The 22,142-nt window shown below is 47.3% G+C and overlaps 1 protein-coding gene across 1 annotated transcript in view; it reads right to left on the bottom strand.

The window, feature by feature from the left end:
- Positions 1-22,142, bottom strand: part of PLXNA4 (plexin A4) — a 511,402-nt gene that overhangs the window by 238,994 nt on the left and 250,266 nt on the right. The window contains exon 4 of the mRNA XM_068400326.1: positions 13,499-13,630. Coding sequence (XP_068256427.1) covers positions 13,499-13,630 — 132 coding nt within the window. The remainder of the gene's footprint in view (positions 1-13,498; positions 13,631-22,142) is intronic.

The following is a 22,142-nucleotide window of genomic DNA, read 5'->3' as shown; positions in this document are numbered from 1 at the left end:
ATGACCAACCTGCCAGTTAATGGCCTGAGGTGAAAGTCTCAGGGATAGATAATGCTCTTGGAGAGGGAGAGGAAAAAAATCTGAAGCAGCAAAGAAAAAGACCATTTTGGAAGCGATTATAGCACAGACGCATGAACCCACAAACCTTCCTTGACATCTTAGTGTGGAAGGAGGTGGTTTTCCTTTACACATCAAGCAGCTCCCAGAGAGCAGGAAGAGTCTTCCTTTGCACTGGTTTCTGGGTCTCACCCAGTTGCCAAATGCCCTTTGGTTTCAAGGGTGTCAGCTGAGAGCACAAGGAAAGCAAAAGTGCTCAGGGGTAAGGACCAACATGCCATATCCCACAAGTTGCTAAAAAACATGCCATGAGGTCTGCTAACTGCTTCTTCACCCCTCCTTGGCTAGCAATAGATGTGGTGGTTGTAAGAGGGTTGAAAGCCAAGGAGAGCCTGGGAGGGCTGCTCTTGAAAAACAGAGCGCACAGCCCTTCAGAAGGAAAAGAAAAACATCTCTCCATCTGTTCTGGAGACAAAAGGGTTTTCCAGTCTCTCTTGGCTCATTTTAACACTGCATCCTGTGGGTGAAAGATGTCCTGTCCCTTACCAGCATTTCGCTCTGAGCTCGTTGTAGCGAAGCATGACACACTTCAGCCCCGCCAGAGCACATGGGGAGGCTCCAAGTGACCAGTGTTTGCAGTAGCAGCTGCCGGCAGACCCTTGCCTAAATGTCAACACCGTTTTCAGAAACAATTATTGGGAATGCAAAAATAGCAATCAGGGAGTTACGTACCTCTTGTCCACCCAACATCTGGCAGAGGAGTTTATATCATCTCAACCTCAAGCTTCGCCAGGGGAGGTTCAGGTTGGACATTAGGAAGCATTTCTTCTCAGCAAGGGTCATTAGACATTGGAACGGGCTGCCCAGGGAGGTGGTGGAGTCACCATCTCGGGAGGTGTTTAAGAAAAGCCTGGACATGGCACTTACTGCCATGGTCTAGTTGACATGGTGGTGTCAGGGCAATGGTTGGACTAGATGATCTCAGAGGTCTCTTCCAACCTGATTGATTCTGTGATTCTGTGATATCATGAGGAAGCCAAAAGAGCTGGCCCTGAAATCTCCGTGTAGAAGATAACACCACACAAGATTCCCTTCCCAGGGTTAAAGGCTTCAGGATGACCAGTGGTGCAGAGGAAAAACAGACTCCCAACTCCTACAGTTGGAGAGGTGTTGCATGAGGGTCCACACTGTCAAACTCTTCATGGTCTCTTGCATGGGTTTGCCTGTCCAAATTGCAGTCTCTCAATGTCCAAGAAGGGCTTGGGTTTATTCCCTACACAGTCTGTCTGGAGCTACAGACCACACTGTGCCATTTGGTCTCAGCGTCAGAGAGTGTTCCCTCATTTATTGCATTTATTAGTGTATCTGCTGAGAAAAAAGGATACTTTGTCCTGATGGAGGCGAGGTCAGTGCAAATGTCTGCCTATCATCTCCTTTGTGCCAGTGCTCCGTGAATCCAACATTAATTATGTGAATCAGCCTGGAGTTGATACTCCATCAAAACCCATTCCTGATGTGATGCTTGGTGGAAACACATGGGTTACCTTTGCTCTTTGGAGCAGAAACTACTGACATGTCAATTTCAATAGTGCTTGGAAGGTTCTTTCCAGAGAAAGCTTCCCAAATGATGTCAGGGGAGCAGGGATCGTGTACAGTGTCTTTCATCCTCAAGAAATCCAAAGGGTTTTGCAAGTTCATAGATACATCACAAAGGCATCCATGGATCCAAGCTCTCAGAGGAGGGACATGAGAGCAGGTTTTTACATAGGAGTTCAGGACTAGAGGAAAATAAGTGAATTCACCAGGTGAATTAAAGAAAGGATTTCTAGGGAGTCAGAATGAGGTGAATAGTGCTGGGATTTGGATAAGACAGCAGAACTAAGAGTTTAAGGACCATTATTTCCAAAAGTCCAGACTTTAACCTGACTTTTATTCAGGCAATGACACATGGAGCATTTGGCAGAGAAATTGTCCTGTCCATGTACAACATCCACTGAATGGGCAGGCAAGCACCTACTGATCTATCCACACAACTTTCTGCATTGATTTTTTTTGTCCCCTCAAATCTTCTCAACCACCCAAAATCCCTGCCCTTGCTATGTTTGTCATATAGACACAGCCACGGGTGTGTGCCTGGACTCTAGGGAATGTCATTACAGCACTGGGTGTCTTCCTGGGCTGCACTGTCCATCTACAGATGGTCAAGCTAAGCAGGTCAAGCCTATACCACAAACATACAGATATACCCTATACAACAGAGTATTGACCAAGTGCTCAGTTCGCTGGTCCTAAATTAGGTCTCAAAGATTCCCATTACTTCCTCATCAGGTTAAGAGACAAGAGAAGAAAATAATTTCAGGGTAGTTGAGTACACTTGTCTCCAATCACAAACTGGAAAATCACAAAAACTGGGGAAAAAAAAAACAAAGAAACCCTGAAAAAAATGGAAAAAAAATTAATGTCACAGTATGACTTTAAAGTTCTTTTTTAATAGAAAAGAACGTAAAGGCCAGTTTGCCTTTCAAGGGCAGGTTCTGGAATGGATTTCATTTTCCTGTTCCTACTACACACATCTATGATGATAGTGACTATATCAAGTAATATAAAGTGATGAGAGATATTTAGCAGGGACCTAAAGGAAGAAAGACTCAAAGCCAAGAGTGCAGATGACACAGCAAATTCTGGGGCACTTAAGAAAGTTTTCCCTGAGTCTGACAGCAAAACACCTATTAATCCCCACTAGCAAGGAGCATGCTTAGGAGTTCAGAGGTATCACATGAAAAATAGAAAAGGCATTAGAAAATGATAACTCTGTGCACTTATGGTGTAAGGAAATGCCCCAGGAGAACAAATACTTGCTTCAAAGAAAGTAATAAGATACAAGAGCCTGCAATGGAAACAACTTCTGAAGCGTATTTAAAATGCAATGATTAAGAGAATGGTCCCTGACAGCCACCAGGCACCGATCCGGGAAAGCACTCAAGCATGTGTTAGACTTAAAAGCTTAAACCCAAGAGGTATGGAGGCACCTATATCTCTCAGCCAGGGTCTCTGTCTTGCCCCAGTCCTCCCTTCCTGGGAGCACTGGTGCCCAGGCTGGGCTGGAGTGAAATACCAAAGCAGGGGGATTATTAACAACTGGTGCTGTCAAGTGACCTGCAAATGGAAGGTCTGTGCAAGGCAGCGGAGAGAAGGAGACCTGGCTGTCAGTGAGATTGGAAGAGACAGATGTTTAATGGAGCCCAGGATTACAGATCTGCCAGGCTTCACATGTAATCACCAGCTTGTTAGGTTTCCCCTTTCTTCTCCCCTTCTTCTGGGTCTATTACAGGGTCAGGGGCTGTGGGAGGGGAGGATGGAGATTTTCAGATTTCCAGCTAAATTCCTTGAGCTGCCCTTAATACTCTGACCTATTCCCAGCTGAAACCACAACCTACCAGTCTGGCAGGACTCAGAGAGACGGGAGCGGATTTTTTTGTTTAAAACAAGAGGAGCGATACATTTAACTCCACGGATCCACCTCCATTTCCCCAAACAGCACAGCAGCTCTGCTGAGCAGTCTGTGTTTGACTCAGAGAGGAACAACTCCACAATCAATAGTGACAGATGACCTGCATGCAGTGTGCCGGTCAGCACTGTGCCCCAGGGAACACGTCTGTGCAGCTTCCCACCCGTCACCAGCTCCCGAGGATCGATAGTCCCTGCCGCTCCTCACCCGGGGAATGACTCTACAAATGCTTTTTGCATTTATGGGCATTGCTCACTCTTTCCTCCAGTCTTACTCATATTTTGCCCTCTGTGCAAGGCAGGGGGGAGCTTCTACTTTGTGAAAGCAGAGCCCTGTGAATTGGAAGGACCAATGTTCCCACCTAAACACACAGACGAGAGGAGGAGGGAGACCTGGCTACTGGTTAGACTGACTGACCCATCTTGTTCTTCATGTCACGACTCCAGGCAACCCCCTACAATTGTGTCCACCCCATGGACACCTTAAGGCAAGGAGTCCCAAAGACAAATTAAACCATCCTCTAGAGGAACACAGCACCTCTGAAAGCCTCCGTACATCCTTCAGCTCCTGCGCTGCCTCTTTGAGCAGCCTGTGGATGAAGCATCCTGGCATGGGGACGACTCTTTGGCGAACTAAGAGGTGAATGTCTACAACTTGTTGTTGCAGTCTACAACAAGTTGTTGCAGTCTACAACTACCTGAAGGGAGGTTGTAGTGGAGTGGGAGTTGGCCTCTTCTCCCAGGCAACTAGGGATAGGACAAGAGGACACAGTCTCAAGCTTCGCCCGGGGAGGTTCAGGTTAGACATTAGGAAGCATTTCTTCTCAGCAAGGGTCATTAGTCATTGGAAGGGGCTGCCCAGGGAGGTGGTGGAGTCACCATCTCTGGAGGTATTTAAGAAAAGCCTGGACATGGCACTTAGTGCCATGGTCTAGTTGACAGGGTGGTGTCAGGGCAATGGTTGGACTCGACGATCCCAGACATCTCTTCCAACCTGGCTGATTCTGTGATTCTGTGATTCTGTGAATCCTGACATTAGGCATTGCTGAAGTTCAAGCCAAATGCAGATCCACAGATGGCAGTGTGAAAGCCGTAGTTTTACCCCCAAACATTGACACGTAGAAAAGGGGATAACGGTCGAGTTCAGGCACAAATATGCCACTGCTGTGACTGAACATTGGTCTTTTAATAAGAAAGACTGTATCAGGCACAAAATCACGTTAAACTATATGGACATAAGTGCACCTCAAACCCTGGCCGAGGGGTGATTGGGAGACTCAGCTTTGATGTAATACTCTGTCACAGGCATGTGTCATGGCTAAGGACAAATCACTCAGCCCTTTCTACTCATCAGCTGTAAAATGTCACCAGCAGTGCTCCAACTCAGATGGCAGTTATATGAATTCATGTCTCGCCAGCAAAGCAGGGTTTAGACTCTGTCCATGGCTAAGATACATGTATTTAAAGTACTTGAGCAGTTGCACTGATACACTCCCACCCAGCTGGATCCCAGTGATTAATGCAATGTTCTTGCAGAGAAGTCATTTCTCTGCGATGGGGCAGGTCTGGAAGAAACAGGGTTCTGGCACAGATGAGCAAGGCCAAGCATGAAGCAAAGGGATACTGACCTGCATGTTGTATTAAATCCTTCCCTTCAGTGAAAGACTGTCAAACTGCTCCCAGCTAGTCCCCTCCACACAGCTTGGCCTTGCCAATGTTCTTCTAGATGGGATCAAGAAAGCTATAACTTAAGTGTCATCTACAGGATGGCTACAAGGAGGAGAACAATTATTCACTCAAGAAGCATTTCCCTCTCCACTACACAGAATCACACAAAATCACACAGAATCAACCAGGTTGGAAGAGACCTCTGGGATCATCAAGTCCAACCATTCATTGCCCTGACACCACCATCTCAACTAGACCATGGCACTAAGTGCCATGTCCAGGCTTTTCTTCAACCCCTCCAGAGATGGTGACTCCACCACCTCCCTGGGCAGCCCGTTCCAATGGCTAATGACCCTTTCTGAGAAGAAATTCTTCCTAATGTCCAACCTGAACCTCCCCTGGTGAAGCCTGAGGCTATGTCCTCTTGTCCTAAATAAACACAGCAAAGCTCACACTAAATACCTGACAGTAGCAAAGCAAAAGTCCCTCTGAACTTTGAGATCCAGCAAAGCTTTCCAGCTCTCATCAGGGCATGCACACCAGCCTCAGGTGTCAGGAGGAGATGTGAGTTTTCAATAGCCGGTGGCAGGAATTGCAGAGAGCTCCAAACGAAGCCCTGATCTTGGAAATATCTTCTGTACCTTCAGGGCACATGGAGTTACAGTGGTTTGCCAACAGCTGTACAAAGACTCTGTGAGCAAGGCAGGGTATGAGTCTAGATGTCCCAAATCCTAGTCTGTGTCTCAACTGTGAACCTTTTCTCCTTTCCAGTGCACTTAACATAGTACTTGTGTTAAGGCAAAGTGGAGCACTTGAATACAGAATCAAACTGGCTTGCAAAAGCATTTTCAAAGCATAAAAAGACCTTAATTCAAGTGTGAAAAGCCTGAGGCTGAGGGACAGTGGGAGATGAAATTCCAGATGCCCATACATCTCATGGGATGGAGACAGAATTTGTTTCCTTGCCATAAATGGCTCATTTGGGACACCTCCAAGACCTTGAAGTTGTTCCTCACCTGCTCACCCCAGCTTTCTGAGTTATTTACATCCCCACTGGAACACACAACCAACCCAGCAGGAGGTTAAGGGGCTCCCTATTCCCTTAATTATCCCACAACTGCTTACTCCTAGGATACCCATGTGCTAGCAGCAAATTAGTTAAAATCAAGCTAAACTATGACTTTTTGCAATAATATGCCTTTTGCTGATAAAGGATTATTTCAAAAGAGTCAGCAGCACAACGTGCTGCAGTTTTGCCGGTGGGCCAGATCGCTTTTATTGTTCTTGGTTGAGAAACACAGGCACTCGCACAGTGCCTTTTCCATCCTTAGCTGAGTATCCATGCAGGGTTTTCCATCCATGCAGTCATTTCTCAGAAGGCATCTGACTTATTTAACAGGCCCTTAATTAGGTGAAGGCAAATGCAAGGAAGAGCGGAGTTCAGTCTCTGATATTGCTGAGGGTGATGACTGGTATTTTAGGTGCAGGGAAGAACAGTCAAAGAGAACAGAAGTTGCCTTTGCTGCCAACTGGGATCACGCTCGTTACTTGCTAGAGATTGACTGAACTCTGGGAACTGTTCTTCCCTGTTTTGTGCAGGACTGCCCAAGAGATGGGTAGCTGGGCAGCTTGGAGGCCTCTTCTTTTGAGGATTTAGAGACAGCCTAATAGGACACATCTTCATAAAGAGTGCATTTCAGCTCTTGACTTGGGCCCCTTAGAAGCTCTGCTGACCCTGATCTTACCTAGGATGTCAATCTGGTCTAGGAGCAGCCAGTTACTCCAAGGAAGAGACTACACTGTCAACACCCTTCCTTCCTGGCTTTCAGAAGTTGAACAGTGGAGTCCTGCAGAAGACCTGACCTTCTCCAAAGAGCAGATGTGCACAGAGTGGTCATGTGCCACGCTATGCACAGTAGCCCCTTCTGCAAAGATGACAGTCAATACTCCAAGAACCTACAAGACAGCAGAGTCAAATGACAGAAATCTGCAAGAGCAGTGCCAAAATTTACAGTTTATGGGTGTCCCTGCTGCTTTTAAATCCCCAGGTCAAAAAGTGACACTTACTAGACAATCTCAGCTTTCCATTTTCAAACAAGATCGTTTCTGTCTTTTCTGATTCTGGACCAATGATGAAAAACATGGTCTGCACACAACCTGATGGCTCACAAACAAACAAATGCAAATCACAAGGAAAAACTCTGGAGTTATTTTTAAAACTTGTGATCTTGAGCCAGTGTTTCTGGGGACAGGCTCAAAGTGACAATCCCCTGGAAACAGTCACTCTGAAACCTAGGATTTAATGCTAATTGAAATCTTGTGCAAAGACCACGTTTGAAGAAATTAAGCTATAATTGAGTAAAGTTTTTAATGATTGCTTTAACTAATTGATATGATAACATAAACAGCAGACAAGATTTTAATCAGTGGTCATGAAATCAGAAATAAACTAACCAGTCACCACCTCTTCTTTTGCAGCTAATTTGCACACAATAATCCTGTTGCAGATAGTGACTCAGTGGCAAAGGGAAGAAGAATAAATCTCAGGAGACAAATAGGTTTAAGCCTTCCCCATTTTAATGAGAAACAGACACAGAAAGGCCAAAAAGACCCTGTCCACGTGATTTGTGATACTGTTACATAATTTTTACCAAATGTGGTTTCTGTCATGCTTAGTTGAAGTACATATTTGTTTGATATATCATTGGCAAAGTTTAAAAGAGCCCCCAAAATACCTATCTCCTTCTGCTACGCGTGACCCTACCAGTCTCACCTTCGACATGCTGTAATGGTTTTAGGGAATGACAGCACTGCACAGATGTGATTTATTCTCAAATCGTGGATGACTCTCTGCTAGTTTACAGGGAAGAAGCACAACCTTCCACTGAAGCATGAAGCTGACTCACCTGCACGAAAAAAACCTGCCTGCACAGAGAGGGACAGCAAATCTCCTTCATTGACTCAAACTAGGCTTACTCATAAACTCTTTGCAGAACAGAGTCTTCCCTAGTCATTAGTAAACCAGAAGCAGGAGGTGGCTCAAAGCTTTGGGATTTTAATAATATGAAGTTGGGGCCTCTTGCAGTTTGCCTTCTGGCTTTTGAGCCTTTAAGTTCATTTTCTCCAGCTCTTCCTTTTGATCCCTCTATATCAAAGGGAAGAGCTGATTCCTGTGTCTTGGATTTGCTTTCAGGTGCTGCATCAGCTTTGCAAAACACACCTAGCACTGGGAGAGACCCAGGAGTCCAACATGCTGAAACAGAGCTATGTGGGGGTAATGGAGGTGACCTTCCAAATACTAGTCCAAAGTCACAACAGGAAAATGAGCATCCTGCACCTCCTGAAACGTAGAGCTGGGCTGCATGTGCATGTCAACAGTTAAGCATCGAGGAGGCAAGGAGGCACAGTCAGCCAGCAGCGTGGTGGCAGCTGGAAGAGGAGAGAGCAAAGGACAGGGGTTGCCAGGACTGGAGGGATGACAGAAGAGCAAGTTCAAGTCTGTAAAGGAGAGCACAGGGCCACAAAGAGGGATGGGATCAGAGAGAGAGGCAGGGAGATAGTGAGGAAGGGGTGAAAGAAGCATCTTAACACCTGCAGAGCGCTCTAGGAAGCTTGTAGGCTCAGGCTTCTTGTTTGGGAGAAAGAGATTCAGACAGAGGGTTGGGGGAGGAAGAGGGACCTGAGGAGGCATGTGCGTGTGTGATGAGGAGCAGAGGAGATGCAGAGACACTGCAGGCCTCCCTCCCCTGCTCCTCCAGCAGCATTTCCCATCTGCTCCTCATCCCTTTAGATCAGCATGTGGGGCAGAGGACTCTCCAGTGTCTGTGCACCAGAAACAAAGAAGGAAAAAGAAACAGCCCAAGCCTCCAACGTATCGATATCCCCATGACCCCCAGGGAACATCTCAATACAGGGACAAGTGCCATTCAGACAGATAAGTGAGGAAATTACACCCCGGAGCAGCCCCCTCCCTGCCTCCGCCACACAAGACCCTCTGTTCAGTGGGAAACACCGTCCGGCCTGTAACTCACTCGGAGCCTTTGTGAAGGCTGGGGCTAAATGGCAGATCTACGGATAACTCCTGACAGATCCCATGCACGCACCAATCCTTCCCCGCTCTTTTGACAGGGACTTGAAACACATGTTGGCTCTTGAAACACACATACACCTGCACCTCTGTGAAGTAATGGGACCTTTGTATACCGTGTCTCTGGGTTTTGGTGACAAATCTTCCCCTCTCCCTCATTCGATACATCTCCCTATAAAATATGTATTTATATATAATGGAGCCCCTCTGATGGTGCAAAGCTGCTGCATCCTGCTCATGAGAGCACGGCATGTCTGATAGCGCTGACAAGTGCCGCTTGTCACCTCTCGACATTCACAGGAGCTGCAAGGGAGGACCTGTTTCAGCCACAGACCACAGGCCTGAGCTGGCTCCCCAGTTCCCCTTGGAGCACAGGGAGTTCAGCTCCAGATGAAAAGCCCCATGTGCAACGCAAGGACCCCCAGTGCACTGAGGAAATTAGATCTTAGGAAGAAATTCTTTACTGTGAGGGTGGTGAGACACTGGCTCAGATTGCCCAGAGAAGCTGTGGCTGCCCCCTCCCTGGCAGTGTTCAAGACCAGGTTGGATGGGGCTTGGAGCAACCTGGTCTAGTGCAAGGTGCCCCTGCCTATGGCAGGAGGGTTGGAACTAGATGATCTTTAAGGTCCCTTCCAACCCAAACCATTCTGTGACTCTATGATTCTATGAAAGTGCTCCCATGAAGATGCTGACCTTATAAAAGGCCAGGGAATATATTTTTTTGGCATCATGAGAAAGCCCCTTCATGTAGCCAGGTTTATTGCAACAGCTTTTTGGAAGTATTTCAAGTTAAAGGGTGCCTTGCTGAGCTGAGCCTAACACCTCATTGCAGAATAGTTTGGGACATTTAGCTGCGCCAGGGGCGGTTCAGGTTGGACATTAGGAAGAATTTCTTTTCAGCAAGGGTCATTAGCCATTGGAAGGGGCTGCCCAGGGAGGTGGTGGAGTCACCATCTCTGGAGGTGTTTAAGAAAAGCCTGGACATGGCACTTAGTGCCATGGTCTAGTTGACATGGTGGTGTCAGGGCAATGGTTGGACACGATGATCCCTGAGGTCTCTTCCAACCTGGTTGATTCTGTGATTCTGTGAAGAGTAATACTTGCTGGGACTGCCAGAGCCACAATAGGACTGGTACAAGCTGGAGAAATTGGTGTTAATCATTGGGGCTTCCATTCCTGTTTAGGACTGGTGAATGATGGAGCCAAGCCTGACAAAACTGCTTTTAACAGAGCAGCTACACACCCAACAGAACCACTCTTATCTCCAGGTCACAGTCAGGACTGAGCCAAGCAGACGGAGGGAGAAGAAACCTCCTCCTTCCCCAGGGATAGGACCAGCCCTGGTGCCTGCCTGCCTTTGAAAAGGTCAGGTCAAGCCATCACCCCCCTGTCCCTCATCTCCACAGACTTCACAATATCAGAGGATTTCTGTGAGCAGTGAAAACCTCTGATAAGTCAGAGCTTCATCCATTTGTGAAAAGAACTGTATTACACGGCTTGAACTGTGGATGGGATATACCCTCCCCAAGGTCAGCCAGCCTCCACTCCTCCACGCCGTTCATAGTCCTGTCTCCAGCAAAGGCAAACCCCTGTGCCCACTCTCAGCCCCTTTGGCCCTGAAAATGTTAATTCATCTGAGCACTTGAAGTGCGTTATATCATGAGATAAAATCAGAAGGGCAAAGTCTTCTGTAGTGCTGAGTGTTCCACAAAATCAAATCAGATTTTAATTAATAATTGTCCATACCCTTTTCACTAACTTCTCTCATACAGACACCATTGGGCTTCAAAGATGGGTGGGGGAAGATGATAGAATAAATCACAGGGGATTCAGGGCTCCTGGGTTCTCTACAGGGCTCCGTCAACAAATTGTGGTCCTAAAAATACCTCCCTAAGCTTGTGCTTCAGAATAGCCAAAACAAAATGAGTCTGCTCACATTGCAATGGTCAGGGAAGTGCAGGTAGTCAACATATCAGCAAGAATTTGTTCTTGGAAGTTCCTGGAGGAAAACCAAGTTGCTTCTGTTTTTCCAGATTTCATTTTTTAAGGAAGTGAGTGAGTGAACGGTGCTGTCCCATTGCCCTCTCCTAGAGAGAATCAAGACAGCTCCTGGGTGTGTTAAAAGACCAACCAGCCCAAACAAGCCAAATGTATCACATCTGTAAATCTGAAGGGCTGTACAAAGCCAGTGGTGGTATCTGAAGTGACCTGTTGCCAAATGGACCTGCACAACAAGGACACTGAGCAAATCTAAAATCAGTGGATTGATTATTGGTATATCACCACACTTAAGGGCTTTGACCATGTGGGAAGCCCTGTTCTGCTCAAAGGAAAGAAAGGACCCACAAAGTAAAAGGATGAGAAAGAGGAGCAGTGCCTTGACCAAAGTCTCACAGGAGGTCACAAACGTCACCTGCCTCCAGCTTCCCACCCCATCCCAACAAGTGACTGGGACTATTTTCACTTCAGCGTTGGAGGTGACATCCCATCCTTGCCCAGCATGGAGCAGATGAGAAAGCAATCCAGGCTCTGTCATCACGTCCTTTCTCCTGAGTTACCGTCACCTTACAGCCTCTTTAATAAAGATGAACATACAGAGTTGCTCCTGTCCCCACTCTGAATTTGAGGTATAAATATCCATAGCTCAGCAATGGAGACATTGCAGAGACACAAAACATTTAAAATAAAATTATTCAAGCAGAAAAAAATGACAGTCATATATTGGAAACTATAACCTCATGACTTTGCATGGGGAGAAGGATAGCCAGCCTGCCACATTTGAGCTCCTGGACCACAGCAACCCTGCTAAATGCTTCCTCCAAAACCGTATGTATCCCTGCCTTATGGTCCAGGAGAAAACTGCTCCTAGCTTAGGTACAGGCTAATAATTTCAATGTTAGTCACAGCCTGGAAAACAGCCACCTGAAGAGGATATGAGGAGGGTCTATAAAATCACAGCAAGTGAAGAGGAAACAATTACTCACTGTTACTTTTTTTACGGCAGGAATTAGTGGGTGGTAAAACTGCCATGAGGGTGGGTGAGAAGAGGGGACGTTGTGGCCCATTGCCACCCTGGAGACTGCTGACTGCTGATCACTGTAGCACAGTGCTGTCAGAGGGTTGGAGCATCACATCTAGGGGCGGATCTCAGTGTTAGGGAACTGAGCAATACCGGGAGGGGATCACACAGCTCTGATAGTGCTACTGGAATACGCAGGCATCCTCCAGGCAATCCATGAAGGCAATAAGCAGTATATCAAGTGGATGTTTTATGTTTGGTGCCACTTACATGATCCAAGGTCAAGGGGGTAATACTTGCTCAACGAATCATTGAACACTAATGCATGGGTGAACACGTCACACTTGGACTAGTGGCCTCCAGTGAACTTACATTGTAGGGCACCTGCCACCATGCTACCAAAATCCCTCATTGCTCCTTTTTGTGTGGGGATATAAAGATCCTCACAAGCACTCATGAATCAACCAGTTACAATATTTCAAATCCCTGCATGTCCACAAGATTAATTAGGCACAATGAATGTCTTCAAGCAAAACTATTTCCTCCTTTCACCCCCAGCAGCAAACTTCTAAAGCCAAGCACTCTGCTGAAATCAGCCAGACTTCCATGTCTAGAACACCCAGATTGGTCCTTCCCTGGAATCTGGCTGGTAGTATTTTCAATAATAATACTAATAACACAACAGGAACGTCACGCTAAACTTGGCCTGCACCCTGGCAGGCAGCATCTTACACTCTTGATCGCTATGTCTCAAAGAGGCTCCAGGTTCTCCAAATACTCCAGTTGAAGCCAAAAGATTCAGCGTTACACTTATCTGTATCTGTGGCAGATGCAGCCACAGTTTGAATGGGGGTGGAGAGCAATGTGGTACACAGCAGATGCAGTAGCAACTCCTTGTCACGTAGCCAGTAAGATGTGTACTGCATAAAGTAATGCTGGGGGTGGTTTCTGCCCCCTTAGTTCTCTGCCCCTGACCCCTCAAAAATTTCATCAGTGTATAAATGCAACAGTTTCTAAGCATGAAAAACCATGAGATCAACAATGGACCACACCTTTGTAGTAACTGTGTTCACTATCAGAACTTCATGTGCAATTCTGATGTTCATAGCATGATCAAGCTAAAAGCTTTCAAAGAACCATGGACTGGCAGAGTTTCTTACCTGCTTCTCAGACATGATGTAGAGGTGTTCATAATCCATTGAGAAGGCCATATCCCGTAATATGGGGCCATTATCCACCACCTGCACAATCTCATACTCCAGTGTGTTCTTGGTGGTGCCGTCCACACGGATCTGCAGAGCAAAAACAAAAACAAGGAGAGAACATGAGCATTTTTCGTCTTTCCATGGAGACTATAGAATAATCATTGGAAAAATGCATTGTGGTCCAAGTCTTTTGGACAACAACCACTGTCATCGCAAAGTGAACTTTTCCCTTGCCTCCTCACTTAAAGGATAAGACAGGTTTAACTTTTTCTGCTGATCCCATCAACACAAGAGTACTTTAGAAGCACAATCCAGAGCCTGCTCACTTTTGTCTGGCACTATCACTGTGTTACTGTCACTGCCTGGACAAATCTACTGAGCTGAAAGCGATGGCACAAAAAGCAGAATTTGTGGTGATGATGAGTAAAAGATAAAAAAACACACAAGAGTCTGCAGGACTGACTCACTCCAACGCAAGTCAGACACCATTATTGTTCTTATTGCTAATGTTCCCTGGGGCAATATATTATTGCAGAGTGCACAGTACAACACAGGTTATTTCTCTTGTTGATTACATATATCAGATATTGAAATCAGTCCTGCACAAATACGGCACCTTATGATTCCAGCCACATCTCATAACAAGGTGTCACTTAGGAACATCCATAACTGGAATTAGGAGAAAGAACCAGATGCACAGTCCCAGTCTATCCCTGACAGTGACCCAGCGGTACAGAAGAAAATGGACAAAACATCAGAGTTTTCTTTACCCATCTAAACCCAATTTCTGGAGATTGTGCTCAAAAGCAGATGGGAAAGGTTTGTAATCCCTTTCAATACTACAATCACAATTCAGGATAATCTGGCTCTCCACAGGAGTGTCAGGTCCTTCTGAATCTTGTGAGGCTCTGTACTTCAGCAAAACCCATGGCCGTGTGTTTCAGAGATGCATCCACATTCCTCACCTCCCTTGCTATGTTTTTAATGTGTTGCCATTCACTTTCAGAAAATCTTCTATCCTGCAGCAACACAAACATTACAAGACAAGAGGACATAGCCTCAGGCTTCGCCAGGGGAGGTTCAGGTTGGACATTAGGAAGAATTTCTTCTCAGCAAGGGTCATTAGCCATTGGAAGGGGCTGCCCAGGCAGGTGGTGGAGTCACCATCTCTGGAGGTGTTTAAGAAAAGAGTGGACATGGCACTTAGTGCCATGGTCTAGTTGCCATGGTGGTGTCAGGGCAATGGTTGGACTCGATGATCCCAGAGGTCTCTTCCAACCTGGTTGATTTTGTGATTCTGTGATTCTGTGAAACAAAGTTGTAGAAGATCTGCTTCAGGCTCCACATCATGATCTCCACACCTTCCTGACCAAAGGCAGACGAAAGGCTCCCAGTCCCTGGTTTGCACTTAATGCAGTTTGATAGCTGAGCAAAAAACACCCTTCCCACCCAACAGAAATAACAAGCCATGGAGAACTTATGGTATCAAGACCCATTCCCACTGTCCCCTGGCACAGTCTATGAGCTTGTTCCTTCTGTATCAACCTTTCAGCCAAGAAACGGAGCTTGAATCATCCTCTATATTAGAAAGGCAAAAAGAAAGGAAGAGAGGGAATGACAAAGGGTCTGGAAAGCCTGTATGAGCAAAGGGCAGCAATGATATACAGATTCTTCTCTTTGTCCTTCCTTGATGTCACCTGCTGTATGACAACAAAGAAATATTATTCCCCCAGGAAAGACAGAGGAAATGAGGCAGAAAGGAGTTAGAGGGGCTCCCAGTAACAGCAGAGGGTGTGGAGGGTGCTCAGGGATGCTCAGATCCTACGTGCTATCCATCAGCCTCCGCATAACTGAATGCACGTGCAGGCATTGGCTGTTGGGCTGGTCAAACGACACCAAAGGATTTGCAGTTAGTTTGTCATCTTGATGGATCTGATGATGACAGCAACACACTCCACAGCATCGACACACGGAGAGGTCAGGGCCTGAAGCCCAACACAGACCATCCATGCCTTCCACTGGCTTTGCGGGGGAGGAAAGGGCTCGCTCATGTCCATGGTCCCTAATGGGAGAATTCAGCTCCTCCAAGTCTCTTTTTGAAAGTGGACACTGATGTGATTCACCCATGAGGTCAAGGGCAAAGAGGCCAATGGACTCAGGGTGAGCCATTCCCCTTAGGACTGTCAGGAGAAAGGAAGGAGACAGACAGGTCTTCAGGCTGAGAAACACAGGAATCTCCCTGTTGGGGCTCTGCCCAGGGCAGCTCCGATGCCCCCACAGCAGGAACCTTTCCTGTTTCCCACAGAGACTTTCCTGCACCAAGTTCTCACTCTCGGAGCGGTCGCTGAGCTTTGCCTGCTGTTTCAGCTCTGCCTTCCCCTCCCCAGTCCCTTGTGACTGCTCATCCCTGTCAGAGGGCTGCAGAAGATCCTTGCTCTCCCTGCTGATCACTGTGCTAAACAAACCTTATGTCTTTGCCGGTTTGACCTTGATTTTTCAGTATCGTCAGGGTCAGATCTGTAGGCCACTAGATATGTAAGCAGCCAATTATCACCCCGGGGCTCAGTCACTGTCCTCAGCCTTTGCCAGGCCCCATTAGAGGAGGAAGAGCTCGGAGATGGAAGAGGCAGGTTGGAGAAACAGCCGGCTGGAGTTAACAAACCATGCAGACAGGAGGCACAGCCCCCAGGGATCGCCCCTATGCATTTGGTTCAGGTAAAAGATTGCAGAGGTTTCACACCAGGAAAACAGAGATACTTAGAAGTGATTTAACAGCTATTGCTAGCCTAATTGCCTGCAAAATCATTATTTTACAGAGGGGGGAGGGAGGGAGGGAGGGAGGAACAGGGCTCATTCCACCGTACGTGTGCAAACACACACACGTCCACTCATGCATAAACAGCCCAACAACTTTAAGTGCAGAAACCTCTCTCTCTCATTAAAGCTAGTAGCTGAGGAAAAAGAAAATTCAGAAGAAGGCCAGAAAGTCTGCCAGATATTCACCCACGCTGTACAGACCGTGCGAGCCCTGCGCCAGCAAAGAGGTAATTATCGTAGCTTTCAACCAGAAGTCTGGTCCATAACTCAAGCCATCCCTTTACCTGTCTTAAACTCTGGCTTTCATATGTTCGACCCCAGGCACAGAGCCCAGAGGATCTCCACCTTCCCTGCACATTGTTCTCAGTCCTGAGCATCAAACAACAGCATTTTCTCTTAGAGAGAGATTTATTCCTGGCTCACAGGCACCCACTAGAACCAGGGCGTTCAGGTTAGCAAAAAAAAATCAAAAGAAGAGCCTGTGAAGGGGAAATGAGAAGATTCCCATCAAAGCCTACAAATGATCACCACTAAAGTCAGAGACACAGATACAATCTCTCAGAAAGCTCCTCAAGCTGCCAATCGCAGGGAATCTGAAGCACGCACCAGCGTTTGCTTTGTTCCTGCTCTTCTTTGCCAGCACCAGTCACAAGCCCCACGTGGAGCTGGGATGCTGGGATAGATAGAGTTTTCTTCTGACTGAAGTGTGGGTGTTCTTATATTCAAGATGTTCTCATCAGGCTGTGGGATTAGAGCCTGACTGACAGTCCAGTGGGGATTTCTCCTTGGAACTGCCTGTGAACCATGAGCACCTCTGCAAGGTGAGAGGGAGGGGAGCAAGAAGCGATTGTGAACTGGCTGAAGGAAAGAAGCCAGAGAGTGGTGGTCAATAGGACAGAGTCCAGTTGGAGGCCTGTATCTAGTGGACTCCCTCAAGGGTCGGTACTGGGACCAGTACTATTCAATATATTCATTAATGACTTGGATGAGGGAATAGAGTGCACTGTCAGCAAGTTCGCTGATGACACCAAACTGGGAGGAGTGGCTGACACACCGGAAGGCTGCGCAGCCATTCAGAGAGACCTGGACAGGCTGGAGAGTTGGGCGGGGAGAAATTTAATGAAATATAACAAGGGCAAGTGTAGAGTCCTGCATCTGGGCAAGAACAACCCCATATACCAGTACAAGTTGGGGGCAGAGCTGTTGGAGACCAGCGTAGGGGAAAGGGACCTGGGGGTCCTAGTGGACAACAGGATGACCATGAGCCAGCAGTGTGCCCTTGTGGCCAAGAAGGCCAATGGCATCCTGGGGTGTATTAGAAGGGGTGTGGTTAGCAGGTCAAGAGAGGTTCTCCTCCCCCTCTACTCTGCCCTGGTGAGGCCGCATCTGGAATATTGTGTCCAGTTCTGGGCCCCTCAGTTCAAGAAGGACAGGGAACTGCTAGAGAGAGTCCAGCGCAGAGCCACGAAGATGATTAAGGGAGTGGAACATCTCCCTTCTGAGGAGAGGCTGAGGGAGCTGGGTCTCTTTAGCTTAGAGAAGAGGAGACTGAGGGGGGTCCTCATTAATGTTTATAAATATGTAAAGGGCAAGTGTCATGAGGATGGAGCCAGGTTCTTCTCAGTGATATCCATTGACAGGACAAGGGGCAATGGGTGCAAGCTGGAACACAGGAGGTTCCACATAAATATGAGGAAAAACTTCTTTACAGTGAGGGTGACTGAACACTGGAACAGGCTGCCCAGAGAGGTTGTGGAGTCTCCTTCTCTGGAGACATTCAAAACCTGCCTGGACGCGTTCCTGTGTGATATGGTCTAGGCAATCCTGCTCCGGCAGGGGGATTGGACTAGATGGTCTTTCGAGGTCCCTTCCAATCCCTGACATTCTGTGATTCTGTGATTCTGTGAAGCGGTGGAAGGAAGTGACTCCAGGACCATACATGAGCCTGAAAATGCTCAGTCCACCACAACCACCACTACCAGATGTGTGCACACTCCTCCACAAACACGTTTATCATCTCAACCACAGGAATACCTGTTCCCACTGCCTACATGTCTGTCCTGGACAGGCACACGCTCCTTGGACCGCAAGAATCTCTACGCTGCACCCCAAGCTCCTTTGCCCTCCTTTAACCCAACACACATGTGCAGAGCTCCCGGGGACCAGCGTGCTCAGGCTGCACATTAATCCTGCTTCTCGGAAGGCTGTACTCACTGGGCTTCATTCTGCAAAGCCGGCTGCTATTAAAACATCAGCATGATGCTTCCCGAAGGTCAACTGCCAGGGGACCTATTCTGGCAGCTGTTTGTTTGTTTGTCTGAACATTATCTAGGTCTGGCTGTTTATTTACATCCATTGAAGTATCAGACAATAAATATCCTCTCCCAGTAGCAAACAGATGCTTGCACTCGAATGTTCTGGCTAGCGCTGACTTCAAAATGATCTCCTTAATGAGCAAACAACACTATTAATCTTTAAAGACACAGGGTCTGGCCTTCCCTGAGCTCCCACCCTGGCCATGCCTACCCCTACAGGCATCCTGGCAAGCAGCCCACGGGTCTGGTAGGTGAAAAAAGGTAAAAGATAGATACCTTCCATCACTCAGCTGGTGCTTTTCAGCATTATCTGGGTCTCCCCAGCTACTGTGGAGTCCACAGGAGGGTGGGTGATCTTTGAGCACAGTCTCCCAGGCAAGGTGGTGGCAGATGCCTCAATCAAAATTCTAAGAGTGTGATAGGTTTTAGAGGTTGGGATCATATGGTTACTGAAGAGATGGACACAATAAACCTCTCCAAATCATGGGTATGGACTCAAAAGGGTCAAAGAAAAAGCAGTGGGGTTGGAGGGCGAAGAAGGAATTGGTGCTAGCAAGCACTTAGTCCCGTTTCTGGCAGGTAAACCATGATCATGGCCAAAAGCCAATATCTTTAAGCTCACCAGAGCAACAGAAACACCCGCCTTCCAGACTGGAGCATCGATCCTGACCCACGGTCTGAGAGGAGCCTGTCCCTCTGTTACCACAATATTGCTCCGCTAAGCTGGTTGGGGATGGTCTCTTTTGGAAAGCCTCACTGTGTAGATGAAGCTAGGTGAGACAGAGGTGAACTGAGCAAGCATGCCAGCAGCAGAGCTGGGAAACCCTTTCCCAAACTGTATGTCTACATCAGCAATTAACATGGTATAAAAGGAGTTATCTGTAAAGGGACAGTTTCTGCTAAAATCCAGCATGAATACTAGATGTGCTTCAGGACCTTTACCTCAGACCTGCCAAAGCCTGATCCCACAGACTGAATCAGTGTTTCGAGCACATTAACATCATCCCATTTTGGTTTTTCTAAGAAAAATCCACTTCATACACTTTAAGACTGCTCTGCTGTATAAATCACAGCAAATTAAGCACAGACAATTGATTATCTTCAAAATTGTCTTCAGACTCACTTCAGAAGCACATTCCTCAACGAGGACTCCAGTTACTACCTCACCTCTATTTTATTGTTCCCGCAGCTTGGACCGGTCACTGGCAGCAAAAGAATGGTTCATTTCCACTGTGCCAATTGAGCTCAGCTGTTTCCTACTCTTCTAAAATCATCACCTCCTACCCAGAGCACAATTCCTGGCTCGAAATGAGACCCTCTCCATTAACTCCTTTGTACAAAGTGTTTGAAACCCATCCAGGACTCCTGAGAGTGTGGTCAGGAGCAGGATCATGGTGGCCGGCCAGGCGGACAGCAGGAGCAGACACTGGTTGGATGATAGTAATTACAAATAATTAAATGAATAACTAAGTGGAAGAGGAACTGGTGGACCATGGCTCACTCAGCCGACCCGTTCCTCCCCGCCACTCTGCTTTTGTGCGGTGTCAGCAGCCCTCGGGCTGATGAAGTTAAAGGGAATTCATCATCGCCATCCCCAATGCTTCCAGCCGGTGCTCGAGCAGCTCCCCCTCAAGTCATGCTGGTGGTTTATTTTGGCTGTGAAATTGCCCCAGTTCCCGGGTGATTAAGTGGCTGCCAGGAAGATTGCAAGGGCAGATTTCAAAGGCAAAGCCCTGCAGGTATCAGAATCCATCCCTGCTGTCTCCTCCTGGGTGCGAGGGAGCAAACATGGCTGTGGCACTGCCTCTGAACGGAGAAGAAATATTTTTGGGCAGGAAAAGCCAGACCTGGTAGGACAGTCTCTGTCCTCACCATATCCCAAAGCATCCCTCCTTTGTCCTTCTTGCCTCTCCTTCTCCCAGAGCTTCTCACCGAAATCACCATCATTATTTCTCGCTGTTGGATTAAGGATCTGCAAACTTCATTTCTAGGAGATCCAAGCAGCCCTGGAGCCCAGCACATCAACCCAGCCTGCTCTGAGCAGTGCCCAGCCACAGCCTTATGACTGCACAGGGGCCTCTAATACTTCATTGCTTTTCCAATATTAGTTCTTCCCTTTTTTATGAACCTAATGTTCCCCAGAGGCCGCTGGGACTGCTGGCTGCTGTTCCTGGCATGACGAGGGGGCAAAGACACAGTAGACAGCATATGATCTAATGTCAGGCCATTATCATGATCATTTATTTCTTCTTTTCCATTGATTTGGGTTACATGATGTAGCTCTATTGATCTTGGCAAAGATGGGGAAGGGGCTGGTGACACTCCATGTTCCTCCTATTTCCCTCCGTTTTGGCGTGAGTTTTCCAGGCTAATAATCCATTCTAATTTGCCTAAAGTCTATTAAGAGGAGATCAATTTCTAATAAAACATGGCATTTCAATAGCTCCATCTATCTACTGATCCAAAAGGTCTTTAGAAACACTAATTGAAAAAGCAAGGGGTGGGGTGTCTCTTTCTTGTGCCTAATAGTCAGCATCCAGCAGCTCTCTCTCTCCTCTTGTACAGATGTTTTAAGGTGCTGCTTGAACGGACGATGCCAGCCCATCTAAATACAGATCTCAGAGCACCTTCAGCCACATGGAGAGCAGGATCCTGGAAAATCAGGTGTTTAGTCTTCCCAACACTCATGCTTTCAACTCTATCCAGACCCCAATGTGTCATGACGGCAGCCGCTGTCACCAGAGATGATGCTAGCTGATCTGGAGAGCAGAGCAGAGTCAACCCCAGCCTTTTGCTTCCAAGGGAGACCCACATCCTAATCTTGCAAGTGCCCCCCAGCTTTTACCTTGGTAAGGCTCACCTCTAAAACTCTGTCCCAAGCCCATCAGTGTCTGGGTGATCACTCATCCAATTATATCCACGGATGCAAAGTTGTACACACAAAAATACCCGTGCAGAAGGCACCTAGAGGCACAGCGTGCTCTCTCTGTAGGGTGCATATGTACACCTGGGTGCAAACATCTGCTCCATACAACAGGAGGGACAGCAAAGCAGTCTGGTCTTGCAATCCCTTCAGCTTCCTGGTTTAGTTATCTTTTGTCCAGGAGATTTAAATCTTGTGATTAGCAAGCAAGCAAGACTTATTTGCTACACAACTGGTTCTTCCCCCCTCCTCCATCAACACAGTTCCCAGGGCCTTTTTTCCAAAGAGCAATTGTAGGGTTTTCAAGAAAACAGCTCCCCTAGAACACCGCTGGCTAATCCCTGTCATCTGCAGGCATTGCACTGTAATCCTCCCTCCTCACACCCTCGGCCAGGCTCCGGCAGGAAGCATGGGTGGCTGCACAGGGCAGGAGCACGGGGTCTAATCCCTGCCGAGCAGTCACCCACTGACCTCTCAAGTAATCCAGACAGGCTGCAAAATTAGGTCAAGCAGAGATGTGCCTGACTGGTGTATAGGACATCTC

The sequence above is a fragment of the Nyctibius grandis genome, chromosome 5 (genome assembly GCF_013368605.1).
Source record: "Nyctibius grandis isolate bNycGra1 chromosome 5, bNycGra1.pri, whole genome shotgun sequence".
NCBI lineage: Eukaryota > Metazoa > Chordata > Aves > Nyctibiiformes > Nyctibiidae > Nyctibius > Nyctibius grandis.
This window is presented reverse-complemented; position numbering and strand designations above follow the sequence as displayed.